Genomic DNA, 18721 nt, shown 5'->3' on the forward strand with positions numbered 1-18721 from the left:
CCCCCGGTTCGAGGCTGCTGTGCGACACGTTCCGCGCTGCCAACACAGGCTCTTCCTTCCCCTCGCGTGTCTAAAGCACAGCTCGGAGGTGTTTGATACCGAGACAGGTCAAGAGAAGCAGAGCCTCACATACCCCGTCTGGCCGTGTCCACTCGAGGCAGTGTGACAGCTTAAGGCAATGCAGCCCTGTGCAATATCCATACCCAAAACCTGTGAGCTGTAATCCCTAAACACTCGCGGGTTAGTCTGGATCTTGTGCATGTGGAAAACTGCAGCACTGACTCAAAGAGCAAACTGAGCCAGGGCTACATGCAGAACAGGTGAGAGGTTAGCTTTCCCATAGGATTCACAAGTGCAGCTCCATACTACACTACAAGATCATCCCTGGAGGTTTTCAAGATGAAACTGGATGTGGCACTTAGTGCCAATAGGCTAGTAAATCATCTAGTAAACCTAGTAAATCATCTAGTAAATCATCTAGTCCAACCCTACCCATGGTAGGACTCAATGATCTTTGAGGTCTCTTCCAACCAGGTTGATCCTATGATTCTATATGATTCTAAGCCCAAAACCCTTTCCCTTCCACCCCTTTCCCAGCCCAAATTCTGCCACGTTCTGGGATTAAAACACCTTCTTATCTAATAATTAGCTAAGAACTAATCTTATTTCATCACACTGCCATTAACAAAGCATATTAAGAAATGTGTGTAGATCTACCCTGCTACAAAGTGCTCAAGGATTGGTTTCTTTTACAACCCCCTAAGACTCACATTCAAAAGTCTCCATGTAACTCCAAATTCCATGAAAACAGAAAATTGACACAAATTTTAATATTTATATATTTTAAATCAAAACACAATTAAATATAGTATGTTTTAAGTACATGAATGCTTGGGTATGAGAGAAATAAGAGGTGGTACATAGTACCAAAAAACTATACACAGCCTTTTTTTTTTGCTTTTTCATAGACAATACAGTGTGTCTCTATACAATTGAATATTGCAACACTTGCTAGTCAATCAAGATATTCTGAACATTGGAAATGATTTGAGTTCTTCACAGAGTGATTCCTTTGCACAAGTTTGAGGAAAAAAGCAATCATCAGAGTAAAAAAAAACCAACCAAACAAACCCAAAATAGAAGTGTTGTCTACTAAAAATGCAGCAGTAACATAAGAGTGAGACACTGAGTATTTCTGATCCCCTGCAAAATCAATTCACTGGGAAAAGAAGAGGTGCTGTGTAACATGGTAAGTGTTGACAATGTCAGGAAGAAGGCCAGAGGTCATTAAAAATTGTTTTTCTTTGTAAACCAAACATCTGGAATTAGATACTATGTTGGTTGGAGGACAACAAGCTACGGAGAATGGCAGCAATTACTTTTTTCCTTGCTCAGGGGATGGAGAGGACAGAGAAAGGAGCAGTCTGCAGGGGCCAAGCTGCTCAGAACCTGGGCTGGGAGCAGAGAGCTGTGGAGCCTGCTCAGTGCTGGAAGCAGGGAATGGGATGTGTATGTGTGTGCAGGTGTGTGAGCACGACAAGGAGGAGTTCCACAGTCCAGGCTTCACTCCTGATCATCCTATGCTGCCTTCAGAGTTAATGCAGTTATGAAGTAAAATACATTTATCTTACAGTTGAATACACATCTATTTCAAGTAATGGAAAATAAAACCTAGAACTTTTCAGGGCATTCACTGCCAATGACTCCACCCTTCCAGGCTCATCCCTCTGGTGGCCAATGGCAGTGATGTGCCCCACATCCTCCCCAATTTTGTGTTCAAAAACGACAAGTAGTAGAACTAGAAACTACAGCAAACCTGTTGGGGCCTGTGTCCCATTCCAGACATTTTGCTTCAAAGTCTTTTTGAGACAGGGTCAAGTATTTGTGAAGTCAATCACAGTTTCTCAGTGACACGTTTGCAAACTGCATCTTCATCTCTAAAAACCATCGTTGCTGTGAATGCCACATACAACAGAACAAGTGTTTCTTCAGGCTCTACAGTGGAGGTACAGGATTACTTCTCTTCATCCTTACAAACCAGGGAAATTTAGGCAGTTGGAGTAACAGTGCTTTGTTTTTACTGGCTGTGTTAAAGAATCCACCAAAAGGGAAAGTTCACTCACTCTTGAAGTGGAAAAACAGATTTCCTGTTCTGGAGTTTCTAAAATCATAGCTGAAAAAGGAAAAACAGAGTTAGGAGTTCATTTTACCCTAAAACATACAAGGGAATTGCTCAATAGAACAACATTCTGTGTTTGAAAAGGTCGAAGCCAGGTATGTCTGAGTGTGGGAGAGAAACACCCAAACCTAATCCCAACTCACTCAACCTTTGGATTATTTGCTTAATTGAATCCAGAGCATCTGCAGCCACTTGATATTTGTAAATGCTGTGCTGAGAGACCTTTTCATCCAGCCAGCCTGGAATTAGATCATTTGCAGCCAAGCCATTAAGTAAAATCATTACACAAGTCACTTAAATGTTAACTGCTCCATTAAAAACACAACAGTCACATAGTGACACTATGGATCCACCCACCTGGGTCTAAGGACTGGGCTCTGGCACATGCTTACCTCCAGTAACTCATCATAATGCAAGGGAATTCTTAGAAAGTCAAACGTCTGAGAGCCTGAAGTCCCAGACGTCAACTTGGTGAGCTGCACCTCTCCAGCTGCTCAGTTTTATTGACATTTTAGGCAGATATACCAATATTAACAAGCAACAGCAAGTGTGACCTCAAATAAGGAATTCCACTCTTGATTCTACAAGACAAATCACCCTACTGACTACTAAGGCAGTTTGTACAGACTCAAACTAAGACAAGTTTAGTGCTTGCACAGGAGAACCATCACTGACATCTGGTACGGAATTCCTACATCACACGTAGGCCGAAACACTTCCAACCTTTGTTTCTTCCTATCGTGCCATGCTAGTTTGAACATTCCCCAGTGTGGGTTTCAGCTGCAGGAGGAAGGCAAGTGAGAGCTCTGCTCCTCCCACAGCCTGGCCTGAGCCAGAGGGAGACAAGCAGCTTCCACCCCCTCACCTTGGTAACCTTCTCCGACGGCTGTTCGCACTGTGCCTGCTGCATAACGTCGTTGACTATCATCTTTGCTATCCTCCAAGCCATCTCTTCTTGAGCCTGAAACCAGACCAAAATACACATAGCTTCGGGTTCTTAAAATAAAAATAGTCCTCTCTGCATCATGCACATGCTCAGCCTTGGAGTCATAGCTAACCTTCCCAAGCCAGTGACCTAGAGTAAATGTATCCAGTGGAAATGCACCTGGTTCCCAGGGACAGTGTTAACTTCAGTGATTGTATTTATGGCTTGATGCAATTTCCAAGAGAGTTAGTGAAGTTTTTAGATTTATCTGTTAGGGATTTATCCAAGTCCCTCTGAGGGGGGAAAAATGCAACTTGTAATCCATGTAGAGTGGTCACTTCACCATAAAAAGCAAACAACCTCTACACCTACTTGTAGATATTTAACACCACAATAAGAAAATCCCCTGACTGCAAACACACACTTAACCATTCCATTAGCTAAACCAGCAAAGCACTGGCACAGATCAAAGTAATTTCACACATCCATGCAATCAAATTATATTTAGCACACACAGTCTCTCAGTTCTCGTTGGTGCAGCAAAAAGATACTCTGAGAAACAGTCAGGACTGAGAATGTCAATACTTAATCACCCTAATCAACACTGGAAAGAAAGTCACAAGGACAACATGAAAGAGAACACACCTCATCTGTGTTTCCTTGAACCCATTTCTTCATTGCTTGTGAAAACATGGACCCTAGTTGAGATAAAAACAGCAAGTAAGAGATATTAGCAAGCTGTGGCACACACCTCCCTCCAAGCTGACTCCTGTCATCCCTCTGCAGGGTTTGCACTGCTGGTGTTCAAGGACAGAGGAGTGCTGTGGGAGACAAGGGATTGCATACAGCCATGGTTCACTGGACACTGAGCCTGAATCATTTTCTTTCCCAGAGCTGCAAAGCAGCACTAACAGCAGATCCCACACTGGGTGGGAGAGTGTGGAGAGCTGCAGTTTTTTCATCTTGAGACCAAAGCTTTGGAGGTTTGATCATCAGCTCAGCTGCTAGTGGCTTCCATCCCTGCCAGGTTCCATCAACAACTCCAACTCCCACAGGCTGCTCATACTCCCTGGAGTCCAGCTGGAGCAGAAAAGCAGAATTTGGATAGGAAACTGGGCCAGAGATGGGTTTTGCCTGAGTAGAGGTTGATCCCCTAAACATCACTTGACTTAAAGCAGATCTGGGAAGTCAAGATTCTTTCTTCTCTTGACTGCAGTGGAGAAAAGAGCAGCTCTGCAGATGTTTACAGAAATGGAGAGCAAGAGGAAAGCAAACCTTTTGATTTTTTTACATCAGGCTCTGGTTCAGATTCTCTGATGAACTGCCCCAGGTCACTGACTCGTCCAAACGTCATCTTCCTGAGGAGAGGAGGAAGAAAAAAACCCATATGGTTACCAAGAGAACTCTGGCATTATGAAAAGCCACCAGTCAGGAAAACAAAAAAAGTCAGCACCATAAAGACTCCAGGGTCAGGAGACTGACATTCTACCCACCACCTAAAAATGGATACACTGAGAAAAACCTCCTGTTCTTCTCATGCATCTGAAGAGGATCTTAAATTAATTCCTCTAGAAACTAGAAGCAGGTGAGTGCTTCAGTGACTCAATCATGGGCTATGAGCAGGCAAGTGCTCTGCACTATCACAAAAACATGTCATTAGGGAGGAAACAGTTTAGAGGACCTGAAAGGACAGGGGACTGGTGTGCAATCAAAGAGCAAGGTAGCTATAGAAACATCCACAGAGCAGAAGAGCTTGATAACAAAGAGCAACTCAAGGAACAGAAGAGCAGCTGTACAAGCTGCTAAAGAAATGAAGTATAAGCCCTTCTCCTCCACGGGGGTAGGGAGAAATCAACTTCCTTTTGCACATTACAATATCAAAGGAGCCTGAGCTTATTCTTTTCTGTTCCAACCCCAAGCAGGAACTCTTTGGCTGTATTTTGGAATCCAAGAGGAATAATAACTAGGAGAAAGAGAAAAACCAATTGGAAATCTTTTCCTGGTTGCCATTCTGGTCAGAGAAACATTCACTATGGCATTAGTTAACGAAGCTAAATTAAATAAGTTAATTCACACATCTGAAATAAATTTACTGTCAAACATTAAGGCATGGACTAAGAGTGTTTAGGCACACTCTCCATGCAGGAGGACACAGCAAAAAAAAAAACCAAGACAGAGGTGAAACATGTAACCAGAAAGGATGAGATGCAGTGAATGAGCCTTACCCTGCATATGTTCGTTGGTACAAAGACTCTGGATCCAGACTTGCAGCATCTACAATTATTGCTTCATCAAAATTTTTCAGGATTTTAACATTAGCCTTTTTGACATTAGACTACAAATAAAAATTCTAAGCATTAGTGCCCAGTGCAGAGAACTCACAGCTTCTTCACAAAACTGCAATTTTACTGCTTTTACACCTAGATAAATAAACCTCCATCAAATCTCAGAGCAAGCATAAAAGAATTACAGAATGTCTACACAGCCACAAACTCCCACCTCAGTGTGACAGTGATTTTAAAGTTCTATGAACAGAGCCAAGGGCACACTGCACAGGTCAGCACACACATGTGTCAGGGTTCTCCCTGAGCATTATCAGCCCAACAGATCTATGTGTGCACACAAATCACTTGTTGTGAGTCTAACACTGAACTCCCTGAAAAGCTGCAGCAGCTTCACTCATCCCTCTCATGCACTTGGTAAGCAATTCCCAAACACAGATGCCTCCCCCATGCACAGAGAGCAAACATTTATCTTTGGACCTGGAGTATTTATATGAGATTATGAAAAGAGCCAAGGAAACATCAGAGCAACAGTAAGGAGAGCGTGAACACACAGAGATGGATCTATTATCACCTCAGCACAGAACAGAAACATGGGAGGCAGCTGCCTTGCACCCTCCTTTCCTGCTGCTCTGCCTAAGTGCTGCTCTTTATGCAAAAATATGCAGAGATCCAGAGATTCTCCCATTCAGATAAGAAATGCAGCAGTTCCTACACTCTCCAGTCAATTACCAGCAGTTCCTCCTGCTCAGACTATCAAGCAGCAGGAGATCTCCAGAACACAGATTTTATTCCCCACTTTGCACCTAGGGGAGGAATATTCCCTCCTTGCAAATTAGGAGGTTTAAAAATCCTACAAGCAGGTAGCAGAGCTTCCAAGTTGCTTGAAACACAGATGATCAGTACAGTTCCTACACTCTCCAGTCAATTACCAGCAGTTCCTCCTGCTCAGACTATCAAGCAGCAGGAGATCTCCAGAACACAGATTTTATTCCCCACTTTGCACCTAGGGGAGGAATATTCCCTCCTTGCAAATTAGGAGGTTTAAAAATCCTACAAGCAGGTAGCAGAGCTTCCAAGTTGCTTGAAACACAGATGATCAGTAATGTTGGTCTGGACACTGGATTTGAAGCTGAGGGTGGCCCTGCAGTGTTCAGTAAAACAGGCAGCAGAATCAGCTCTCACTTGGCTCTTCTGCTCTCAGCTGGGCTTGCACTTTGCAAGCTGCCCTGGTTACAGGTAAGGCAGAATCTGCTCATCCTCTCTTCTCTCATCTGAATGAAGCAAAGCTAGAGGTTTTGGAACAGATAACTCGTGGTTAAAAACACATCTCTGCTGTTACTGGGATGGTTTCAGAGTGTAACAAGCTCCACTGTCCAATCTCTGCTGAGACAAACCAGTGAGCACCACCTGGTCAGGTACTGTCATAGAGCAGATTGATGCCTTAAGCCCTAAAACTGAGTTTACTCTTCAGCACAGGAGATCTGGCACTTTAACAGAACTGAGCACACAAAACTTGCAGGTCTATATTTAATTTCTATAGCATAATCACAAATGTCAATTTTTGCCTCAAGTTATAACTATGACATTGATAAAATGTTATTTCTAATAAAAAGCTTTCTTAAATGTTATGGCACCATGGAACAGTAACCAGTGATATCAACAGTTTAATAAAAATGTAATTTTGATGCAGAGCAGCACAAGGCTTTGGGTATAACAACTACCAGAAATACTTTTCCCTGCCCATATCTAGACAGAACTTAGCAGCAGGTACATTAAACACATCCTAACATAACACAGACTCTAAATAAAAGAGGAATGGGAAGCTTCAAATTACAGGATTTTTCCTTACAGTGAACAAACTTGGTTATTGACACAGAAAAGCAACTGCAGTGTTTGCTGTAGCAGAATCAAACCAAGAAACTCCTACCTGGGAGGCAGAGCCATCTGGGGCCCCTATGGAATCACTGTCAGGAGAGCTACCATGGCCATGAATACTCAGTGCAATATTCCCTCCTGGGAATTCATCTCCTCGTACTGAATGGATGAGATCATTCAAGTATTTGTAGTAAAGGTTGCTGGACAAGAAACCAGGTAAAAAAACCTGAGAGACAGAGAGAGGAGAGCCCTTCAATCAAGGCTGGTCTGCACAGCTACAGAAGGGACACACAAACATCTCAGTCCTTGTGTAGATGGAGCACAAGTAAAAGTATCCACACATGGAATTATTCTGGATTAGTTTACTACATTGCTTTAAATTTTAATCCCACTGCCACATGAACAAACCCAACTGCCTATTAGCCAAATCCTCCAGTAACTGGAACTGAAGTTCAGATTTTACTTTTTTCCTTCTAGAAACTAATCCTGACAGCCCAAAAGGCTTATAGGTATTTTGCTATGCTGTTCAAAATCAGCTGCATCTCCAGCATCAAATCATTCATCTCTAGTATCCAGGTATCCCAGAGTTACATTATTAGCCACAGCACTGGCATTAGACTTGCAAACAAATCCTTCTAGGAGGAAGGAAAATTTTCTAAAGACACAAAATAAGCTGTTGATAGCAATTCACACGGGAGGAAATTCTGTTACTTCCATTAAACTGCAATAATCACCAGAGACAAACATTTCACAGAGCATTAACAGCAGCCTGTGGGTGGTATCTTCAAACAGGGCTGGGGAAAACTGTCTAGCAGATTCCGCTGAAGCTGTTCTATTATCCAGGCAAACAGGAAGTCAGGAGAAGGACAGGACAAATCAGGGATGCTGAAGGTGACACCTGCCATGCTACAGAACCTCCACATCACCTCTGCTAACAGTCAGACAGGGTCTGAAGGAGGGACCTCACCGTCTCCATGGTCGTCCACGCCTGCCGCAGGGGAGTGGTGAAGCAGTTGGGGAGAGGACCTCCCTCCCTGCAGATGTTGGATTCAATCTCTAACCTCACCGAGTCATCAAACCCCAGAGGATGTGTGGCTTGGAGGGAGAAGTACCTACAGCACCAGGCAGGGGGAAGAAAACACCACAGAAGGGTTTGCAAACCTTTGAGGGAGGTCAGTGCCCACCTGTGTCCCCAGACACAAAGGACACTGCAGCCACGAGATGGCTCTGGCCTCAAAAGTGTGTACACACCTGGGCCCCTCTGCCTGCAGGTACTGCAGGGGAGAAACCCCAGAGAATACAGGGGAGAAACCACAACGAATACAGGTACTACAGGTGAGAATTCCCAATGAATCCAGGTAAGAAACCCAAAAAAATACAGGTGAGAAACTCCCCACTGCCTGCAGGTACTACAGGTGAGTAACCCCAGTGAATACAGGGGAGAACCCCCAATGAATACAGGTACTACAGGTGAGAATTCCCAATGAATCCAGGTAAGAAACCCAAAAAAATACAGGTGAGAAACTCCCCACTGCCTGCAGGTACTACAGGTGAGTAACCCCAGTGAATACAGGGGAGAACCCCCAATGAATACAGGTACTACAGGTGAGAATTCCCAATTAATACAGGGGAGAACCTCCAGTGAATACAGGGGAGAAATCCCAGTAAATACAGGTGAGAAATCCCACTGAATGCAAGTACTACAGGTGAGAATTCCCAATGAATCCAGGGGAGAAACCCCAATGAATCCAGGGGAGAAACCCCCCACTGCCTGCAGGTACTCCAGGTGAGAACCCCCTCACTCCCAGAATCAGTTCTGACAGAGCCCTGCCCTGAAGCCAGATAAAAGCAGCAGAGCATCATGTGACTAAGAGCAGAATCTGACACACACAGCTTCATGCAAAGAAGCAGCATCAGAGCCGGAAACATCCAGAACTTCAAAGCAATGTTTGCTCTGCTGCTCTCATCACTGCAAACTGAGTTTATGGATGGGGGAATGACTGATGAACCTCAGAGTGGATTGTTCACAAACACTAAATCAGAAATTCAGAAAAAAAGACTTGGTAACTCCCTCACTTGTCATATAAAATCATGGCATCATTCTGTGCTTCTTGCCCATCATACTGGCCTTCTTTGGCAGCAAGTTGGGACTGGAAGTTATCTGCTGCCAACCAGAACTGCAATACATTAACCGCATCTTCTTTCTCCATGTACTGCAAGGGAAATTAGAAAAAGAGGAGAAATTAAGGAAGTTTTAGCAAGAAACTTTTAACAAGCATAGACAAATCTGCTCCTTCTCATTTAAAGCAAGAATCAGTCCAAATATTATTGATGCAAAATTGTCACCAGGACATATAAATATTCTGACTTCTGACATTTCTATTCTGTGCTGATTTTCACATGCATTTTCCAAACAACTGTTTCTTTGTCTCATACTAAAGACAGGAAACACCATTTTCAGCTATGCTGAGCTTACACTGAACTCAGCACATTGTCTCAGCTTCCCAACCTGCTGTTTCAAACTATATCAGCTTGTCAGACTGTCAGGACCAGTATTTCTAAGCTGATTCCCTAAAGGTACAGGACCCTGAGACTGTAAAATCAAACACTGAACCTATCACACCCCAACCTGGTGCCCTCTCTACATAATGCTGGAGAATGTTTTGTTATCTGTAAGAATGGTTAAGGCTTTCAAAGTCACTACTTCAGTTTGCAAGATCAAGATGACAATGTCAAAGCTTCTACAAAGCAAAGAGACACTTAGGAGTACTCCCTAACTAGAGAAGACATGCACAAATACTCACTCCACAATACAGTGGATAGGTTGGAATATTTCAATTAGTTCCACATTTGGGCAGGAAAGAGTTTAATGCATTTTCTCCCAGAAAAAGATACACCTCAGGCCTTTAGTTCTATTTAGAAGCATGGAATCACAGAATGGTTTGGGTTGGAAGGACCTTAAGTATCTTCTCATGCCAATCCCAATGCCATGTGCTGGGACACCTTCCACCAGCCCAGGTTGCTCCAAGCCCCATCCAACCTGGCCTGGAACACTTCCAGGGATGGAGCAACCACAGTTTCTCTGGGCAACCTGTGCCAGTGCCTCACCACCCTCACAGGAAAGGATTTCTTCCTAATATCTAATCTAAAGCCATTAAGGAATGAACAGATGTGTTCATTTGACAGAAAGGGATAGAAGAGCAAACCCAAACCCTGACACTCACCTCAGAGAAATAGAACAGAGCTGATTCACAGAACAGGATGTCAGCCAGATACACAGTCCCACTAGTCAGCACCTCAATCTGGTATTTACAGAAATGGTGACTTCGCAGAAACTCACTAAAGTGCCTGCACAGAGAGGGACAATTGGGTGTTAGGGGTCAGCAGTATCCAGGGCACCCTAAGAATCAATTAGCTCTTGCCCAGAAGTCTGATACTTTTAGTCAGATCAAAGCAAATCAAGCAAGAAACAGGGCAGGTTTACAAATGGCACAAGAAATAAAGAACACGGTGTGCACAGCCAACTTCAGCAAGTGAGCACTTGGATTTGGAGGAGGAGATCTGAGCAGCTTCAAATACAGAAGACTGCACAAAAAAATCCTTTCATGGTTATGCCTCCAGGAATATTTGAAACAAACTTTAGCAAAAGGACAGACATGAGAATCCAAACCATTCCAACTTACTCTTGTTCCATTGCATTAAACACTATTGACTGTGCTGTAACAAAACAGTTGGGATCCACTTGTCCATCTTCCCCACAAATCTTTGCTGCAAAGAAAGAATGGGTTAATTTTAATGTGGATTTGGCTGAAAGACATGAGCAATTACTAGTGAATGAAAAATTACAGTTCAGGTCCACTAGAATCAGCTGGTTCTGACTGAGCAAAGAGCTTTCAAAGTCCTACATTTGGCTGGATGATAATACTATGACTAAAATGTTTGACTGAGACTCAAATCTGGATTCCCTCCATAACCACCAGGAACTTTTTCACTCATTTAAGCAAAACCTCTGGAAGTTCTTCTGAGAGCACTGCTGAAGGTTAGATCCACTAAGAGTTGTAATCTACCATCTATTTACAACTGACTTGACACGAAAAGAAATACAAGTGTGTGTGACATTAAAGACACATTTTTATGGGGAAGGAGCAGCTCTGAAAGGAGTAGACAGTATTCATTCTTACCAACTATGTCATTTCTCATAGCTTCTGTAATAGGGATTGGTTTAGCAGCATCTGGAGAAATATATTTGGTAAAAGTACTAACTGCATCCCGTTCTATACCTGTGGGGAAGAAATACACAATCAAACTCTGAATTCCTTGGCATAAGTCTAAAACAAGGACTGAATAACAAATGTTTGCCCTTCAGAAAAGCAAGTGCCTCATTTTCATCAGGTTTCCTCCATGAAGCTTTCAATCCACTACTGGATACTCTGCTACTGAGAAGCTGCAGTGAGTTGTCTCCAGTCAGGTCACATCATGCCCAGCATGGACTCAGATGGAATAAAGCAATGTAGCTCCAAATTCCTAACTACCAGGCAAGGCAGAACCCTCTTCCTCAGCTGCACACCTCAGTCCCAGCAGTAACACCTTTCTGGCAAGCACCACAGTGAAGTTCCCAACTTCTAGCTCTCATCATAGACAATATAAAACACTTGCACTATAAAGGAATTAAAGCAAAAAAAGAATCTCAACGTGGGATGGCTCAGAACAAAATGTGAGTTTTACACATCATTTTTCAGGAGCTGGGACTCTTCTCTGGAAGAGAGAAAGAAATTATACTCCGGACTCCTCAAAAAGGACCCCAATGGTTGCAAATTCATTTTAGACATCAGAAAGCAGAGGAGCTTTCATGACTGAAATACCATTTCCCTTGTTTAAGTGACTTTGGGGCTGCTGTTACGTATTGTGGAGGCACATGATAAATAACTGAGTAAGACAGACAAACAGCAAAAGAAAGGGATGCAACACAAGGAAACAGTTGGGCAAACAAAAGGAACCTCTATGAAGAAAGTGTTTCCTTTTTGCCTGTAGACTTGCACAAATGAGGGAGGACTGAGGAGATGCAAAGCAGATAAACAGGTCACTGTGCAAGTAACTTGCTACCAAAAGCAAATAGTTTAATTTCATCCTTACTTCCAGCAGCCTCTGAAGAGGAGGAATCCAAATGACAACAGATCAGTTACAAGGGGAAGAACTCTATCAAATAAATCCAAGAAGAAAAACAGTACATTCCCCACACAAATCTCTACAAGTCTCTTGTAACCATTCCTTACATGGTATAGGATATTTATCTTCTGTGGAAAGTTAATTACCAATTCTCAGCCCCAACATCCAACATCTTCTGCAAGTCTTTTAAGTTGGGATGGGATGGGTGAGGGAAGAACAGGACATTGCAATGTTCATCTTCATTTCTTATGATTACACATGTAAGAATAGAAGCAACCTAAGCTTATTGAGTACATAATGATTTCCAAGTCTGTTCAGCAGCAAATTTATTTTTTAACAAATCAGACAATACACAGCCCAAACTGAGCAGGAGCTGATACAGCAAGTCAACAGACGCGATACACAGAATTCTTTTCTTGCTTGCAACATCACATCCTACTTGCTATGAACACAAGAGAACCAAGGCAGGTGTTTACCTGTACTCCCCATTTCCCATTTTTTCAATGAAAGGGAACACTGGCACTTACTTTTCATGAGTTTTCCTGACAAGTCCTTTAGTGCAGAGGAAGGGCTGTTCCTATTGGATACTGAAAGCTTGGAAGATTCTTGCTGATCAGCTGGAAAAGAATGAGTCCCTGTCTCTGATTTTCTTAGGCAAAGCACACTAGTGTTGTGGCTCTCCTGACCCAAGAGCAGGTGGTTCTGGCTGTTGCTACTTCTGTCACTCCTGTCCGAGGCTGTTGGCTTGGTCTGGAGCAGCCTGACTGTGCCAGACTCCTCCTCCAGCCTCTCCTCAAGCAATCCAGTCGGAGGAGAGGATGCCATTTCCTGCTGTTTGGAGGGTGACACTGGCTCTGCCAAGGAACTCTGCTTCACTGTGTTCAGGCTGTGTGCACGGATACGGGACCACGTCGTGGAGTGGAAGCTTTCGGCCTCCAACCAGAACTTCACCAAGTGCTCCATCCTGCGCAGTTCCATAAATTGGATGAAGTAAGGGAGAGCTACACTGTCCTGCAGGACTTGTTCAAGGGTCTTGGAAAGGCTTGATTTGGTCTCTTGAGCCTGATAATTCAGACACGATCTGCCTAAAGGAAAGCAGAAAGGGAGTGACTCCATATTGTACTACAGAGGTGAGTGATGGATGCAGAAGTGTCCTGCAATGCAGCTGTGAAGAGGCAATTCCAATGTAACAGTGGTGCACAAAGGAACCATTCTAACAAACATATCTGTCCCTATTCAAAACCTTTCCAGGGAAACACAGATGCTACTGTAACAGCAGCCACAGTTACTGCCTATTTGCCTGAAATCCAAAGGCCTGTGAGTGTATCAGTCAGACACACAGAATACAAGAAATGTTGACATTTTAATCATAGTATCAGAGGGGTTGGAATGGACCTTAGAGAACATCTAGTCCCAAACCCCAACCCTGGGCAGGGACACCTCCCACCAGAACAGGTTGCTCAAGTCCTCATCCAACCTGGCTTTAAACACTGCCAGGCTTGGGACAGCCACAGCCTCCCTGGACAACCTGTGCCAGTGTCTTACCACCCTCACGGGGAAAACTTCCTGATATCTAATCTAAACTTCCCCTCTTTCAGTTTACACCCATTACTCCTTATCTTATCACTACAGTTCCTAACCAAAAATCCCTCTACGGCTTCCCTGCAGGCCCTTCAGATACTGCCAAGTTGCTATGAGGTCCCCATACAACCTTCCCCTCTCCAGGCAAAGTGAGCTGTCAGGAGTGGGATCATACAGCTGATGAAGCCTTACCTAAGTCTCCAAAATGAGCAGCTTCCATGTGACTTGGCTGCTTCTTGAGGGCAGCTGTTCGGCTGCTAGAAAAAGAGTCCATGTTGGCAGAGATGGCATTGATGGCCACATGGCTTGGTCCTGCAGCCTCCAGCAAGGCATGATTTCTAGTGCTTCTCTGAGGGGAATGTACTGGGATTGGAGCTGGAATCAAGATAGGAATCATTAAAACACAAAGACCCCAAGACCTCTTCTAAACAGTACCCCAAACACCCCATGGAGCTGGCAAGAGTCAATCTTATCCAAAGCTCACTGTACCACTGTGTCATCTTGGACCAAGAGGAAAGACCACAAGTTTTATTATAGCAAGAATAAACTCACTTCCACCCACCTCTCTTTTCCTTACTCAGCAGCTAATGAAGAGATGCCAAGTCTAAGTTTACACATGAAATATTCCTGAGTCTTCCTGCTTCCCTGATAACCACATCGTAACAGCTTAATACTCTGTCAACAACCCAGTTTCGTTCCAGTGCTCTTCCCAATCCATTTCCATGCTTTTTTCAAGGCTCAAATGTGTTACACACCCCTGAACTACAAAGCTGTCTGTTAGTTTTAACAAGAAGAATTTGCAAAATACTTTTGCTGCCTCTAGTTGGTTTTAGGAGGAAAAAAGCAATAAGGAAATGCCTCTGATGAAACCCAAGTTATAAGCTTAACCCCCTCCGGCTGTTTTAGGACACAGCTGACTATTGGAACCCAAAGAAAACAAAGAACAACTTCCTCACACAAACCTCTGCCAGTGAAAAAGCATCAACTAATTGTTAATTGATGACAAAGCTGAAGAAAAACAACCCCAAAACACATATACAGCAGTTTCCAAAGCTCTCAGGAAGTTGCATTAGATTAGGATGTCACGCAGGGACATCTTACACCTCTGACTCAAAAATAAAGCATGTCAGATGACACATTATCTCAGCACACTATTTCCCAGTGATGTGTTTCATCAAGGTGTCAAGCAACTTGGGTTTTATGACTTTCATGCTGCATCACTTTCTTTTTATTCACTATTTTATGACACATGATGACAGAAGTTGACAATTTCACACTTGCATGTCACAGCAACAGATACCTCAGTGGTATAGGAGAGTTAAGATGTTTAAGTCATTGCAGTGTTTTGACACCAAGACACTACTTACTGCTTCTGACAAAGCCTTTGGTATTTCATACCAGCAATCATGGAGAAAATACATTTTTCCCAAGGCCAAGGGATGGCAGGAATGGGACACCTTGGTGGAAGAGAATCATGTGGAATCAGAGCCACACTCCTCATAACACTTCAGGCCTTTGTCAATTCATAATCTAAAAATCTGAATCTGAGAAAAAAATTATTCTACTTTATCTAAGGGTCAAACACCCATTCCAAGCCCTCAGGACATTGCTAACTGAACATCACACAGACTGTGGAGCAGCTGCTTGCCAGGCTGGAAAGGTGCTGCTCTCTGTCTGCAGCAGCTCACAATGTGCAGTACAAACAATTCCAAACTGATTTTTGTTTACAGGGTCACCAAACTGGAGCCTGTTCCTGGTAAACTCTGTCAGCTGGTCATTGGGAAGTGCAGCTGCACTGGAATCATGAGGTGTACTATGACTTGGATGCAACTTACTGTTCCCTTATTTGACTTGAAGGTGAAAAAAGCCTTTAATTTTCTCTTGATGTGCAGACAACACACTAACAAGTACAGGAACAGGATTTTGTCTGAGGGTACAAAAGTAACAGAGTAGATTCACGCATTTACCTCATCTCCTTTTGCAAGAAAAACTGACAGGATAAGCAAACTTGTTATCCCACAGTTTACAAACTTTCTTTCCATCAAGACTTTCTGTACCAGCAGCACAGCTATTTATTCCAAGCAGGATTCAGATCTTCAGCCTCACAAACCACATCAGACCAAGTTAAATCAGACCCTGCAGCCTCTTTTGCAAAGCTGCATTTTCCAAACTGCAAAGGACACTGTGAGTGAGCAAGAAACTTCAGGAGCAATTTGCTGTAGCTAAAGAACAATCATCGTGTGCAAGGTGACCGAATTGCCTGATCACTTTGAATTAAAGCTCATGCCTGACATAATTTAATAACCTTCTGCACCTACAGATTCAGCAAATGACTAGGAAAGATTAGTTCTATAAATACTCAGGAACAGAATGAAGTTTTAGGGTTTGATTTGGGTTTGATGCACAGGTCAAATCTGTGTTCAGCCATAAGGAAATGATCCTGCTGGGTGAGATAAAAATGGCAGATGATAGGAGAGATCTGAATTTACAGACAAAAATATTGATCTTACTTTTAATTGCTTTCACATCTGTGGTCTTTGCTTGTTCTCTGCCTTTCCCTGTAAAATACAAGGGAAAATGTTAATGCTATTTTGGGTGACTAATGGCATTTACCTGAGAAGGGACAGAAAATTCCCAACTTCAGCAAGTATCAGAGGCAGATGTAAGCCATGATTTTATTAAAATTGATCTCTCCCTTAAATTTGCACATCCAGTAACTGACAGAGGTTTTCAAAGCTTTTTTTGTTAGTTTATTTGCAAAAGCAAAACCTTATAATCTGTGAATAGTCTGTTAACATTACCACAGAGGAAGATGTTTGCTGTCTATAGGGTTAAAACCGAGCTACGTTCAGGGTTACTTTAATAAACAGAATGAACTGGGAAGAATGGGAAAAAAGTGTGGTTTAAGTGTAGGACACTGGCAGATGCTCTCCAGGAACCAGAAATCACACAGCCCAAAACAACATCTCCCTGACATTACAGGAAGAGCAGCACAAACACAAGAGATGTGCATGGAATCAGCTCCACAAAGCCAGAGCCAGCCCACAACTCCTCAGTCATGATGGATAGCACAGAAATGTTCTGGAAACACACTGCAAATAGTTAATTCTCTCACAAATATTGTTTCACCATCATCAAACCTCAGGCAAGTGACTGATGGGGAGATAAGAGTGTAGAAAGTTGTGATGGAAAAGTGTTTTGGGGTATGTTTTTTAAGGAAAATGTTATTATTTTTGAAAGGAAGCGAATGAGATCTGTTTAAAACAAAACTAAAGAAACCCAAGCAGTACATACATAAACAGGATAACCCAGTGGTGATATTGAAGAACATATCTACGAAGCAAAAACCTTCTCTGGCTGCTCCAGGCGAAGATTATTACTACAAATAGGTCATCTCTGAACACCCACTGTGAGCCCTTCCACACCTAACCACAACTCACAGCCCAGCACGGTCACACATTTACATCACAAAACACGAGCAGATAAAAAAAAAAAACAAAAAAACAACCAACCCCAAACCCTTCCCATTCAAACCTAAGGATTTTAAATATTTTAAAGGGAAACTCCAGGCTCCGGTTACATAATTGCCCTGCCCAGCGCTGGCTGCAGCACTGCCTGCTGCCAGGAGGAGAAATGCTGCAGGGCTGCACATTGGCGACTCGGGGTTTAAAATTTAAGCTGCCATGTAGCACATTGCCTGACAGGGAGGTTTAAGTGTCCAGGAAAAGAGGTGGATTCTGTACAAACTGACCTCCTGCAGCCTGATGCAGCTGAGAGCAGAGAATAACCAGCCTTTACATAACTGGGAGCTGATGGGCAGGAGGGAAATCACTGAGAGAATCTGCATGTCTGAGGTAACAAAGCAACCTCTACACAGGATTTCAAACCCTGATCTTTCCAAAATTATGCCTCTATTTCATCAAACAGACTCTTAACTATCAGCACTGATTCCTGAGTTTCACATGAGTCCTCCATAAGCCTATTTTCAGTTTAAATACCTCTGTTCCTTCTTACCAACTACTCAGTTTGTCCCTAATTACCTACTTACTAGTGGCAATACAAACTCCTGCTTCATGCTCCCAACCCTTTACGCACAGGCAGCTTCTGTCCCTGCAGCTTGGAGCACAACAAGGAATGTCATTAACAGAAAGACAAAACAAACTCCTATCCAGGACAAGACTCAATTTTAGAGGGTAAAGTTTCACTACAGGAGTTTACTTTCACTTCCCTCCAAAAAGAGGATGTGTGGTGCCTGTGTGAAGCCAGAGGGAACCACAGAACATGATGATCTGAGGGGGTGTGAGATCTCCAGCTGCCAACCCCATTCACAGAGGGTCACACGCCAAAGCAGCACGTGACATGGCAGAGCTTTAATTCACATCTTGGAGTGCACGGGAATGAACAAACCCAAACTGTTCACAGCATACAATAAACAAGGTAAACCTTCTGAGGTCAGCCAGCCAGTGGGACAGCACATTACTCCCAAGATATCCCCAGGGATGAGCATGTCAGTGGCTGTTCCATTGACAGCAGTTTCATAACCTGCCCTCGAGCGTTTGGCTGATGCTTCAACTGCTAGAGTTTGATTTCTCAATCTATTCTCCATCCTCAGCTTTCCAGACCTTTATTTTAATGCCTAAAAATATTTCCCTCTTGGTTTGCAGTTTGCTACATGTCAGTAGCTTTATGATCCTTGCTATGATTTCATTT

General features: G+C 43.2%; 1 protein-coding gene across 1 annotated transcript; it reads right to left on the reverse strand.

Annotated features, from left to right (window-relative positions):
• Positions 1-2823: 2823 nt before the first annotated feature.
• On the reverse strand, positions 2824-16569 carry AKAP10 (A kinase (PRKA) anchor protein 10; the record flags this gene model as incomplete). Its single annotated transcript, XM_009072336.1, is given in 14 exon segments — positions 2824-2925; positions 2928-3140; positions 3750-3802; positions 4380-4462; positions 5330-5439; positions 7317-7490; positions 8232-8376; positions 9341-9477; positions 10489-10612; positions 10948-11032; positions 11446-11544; positions 12958-13515; positions 14204-14386; positions 16522-16569. Coding segments are annotated over 14 exon segments (2114 nt in total), but the record flags the coding sequence as incomplete, so codon positions are not given.
• Between the last annotated feature and the right edge of the window lie 2152 nt (positions 16570-18721).

Source organism: Acanthisitta chloris, unplaced genomic scaffold, assembly GCF_000695815.1.
Source record: "Acanthisitta chloris isolate BGI_N310 unplaced genomic scaffold, ASM69581v1 scaffold27163, whole genome shotgun sequence".
Classification (NCBI taxonomy): domain Eukaryota; kingdom Metazoa; phylum Chordata; class Aves; order Passeriformes; family Acanthisittidae; genus Acanthisitta; species Acanthisitta chloris.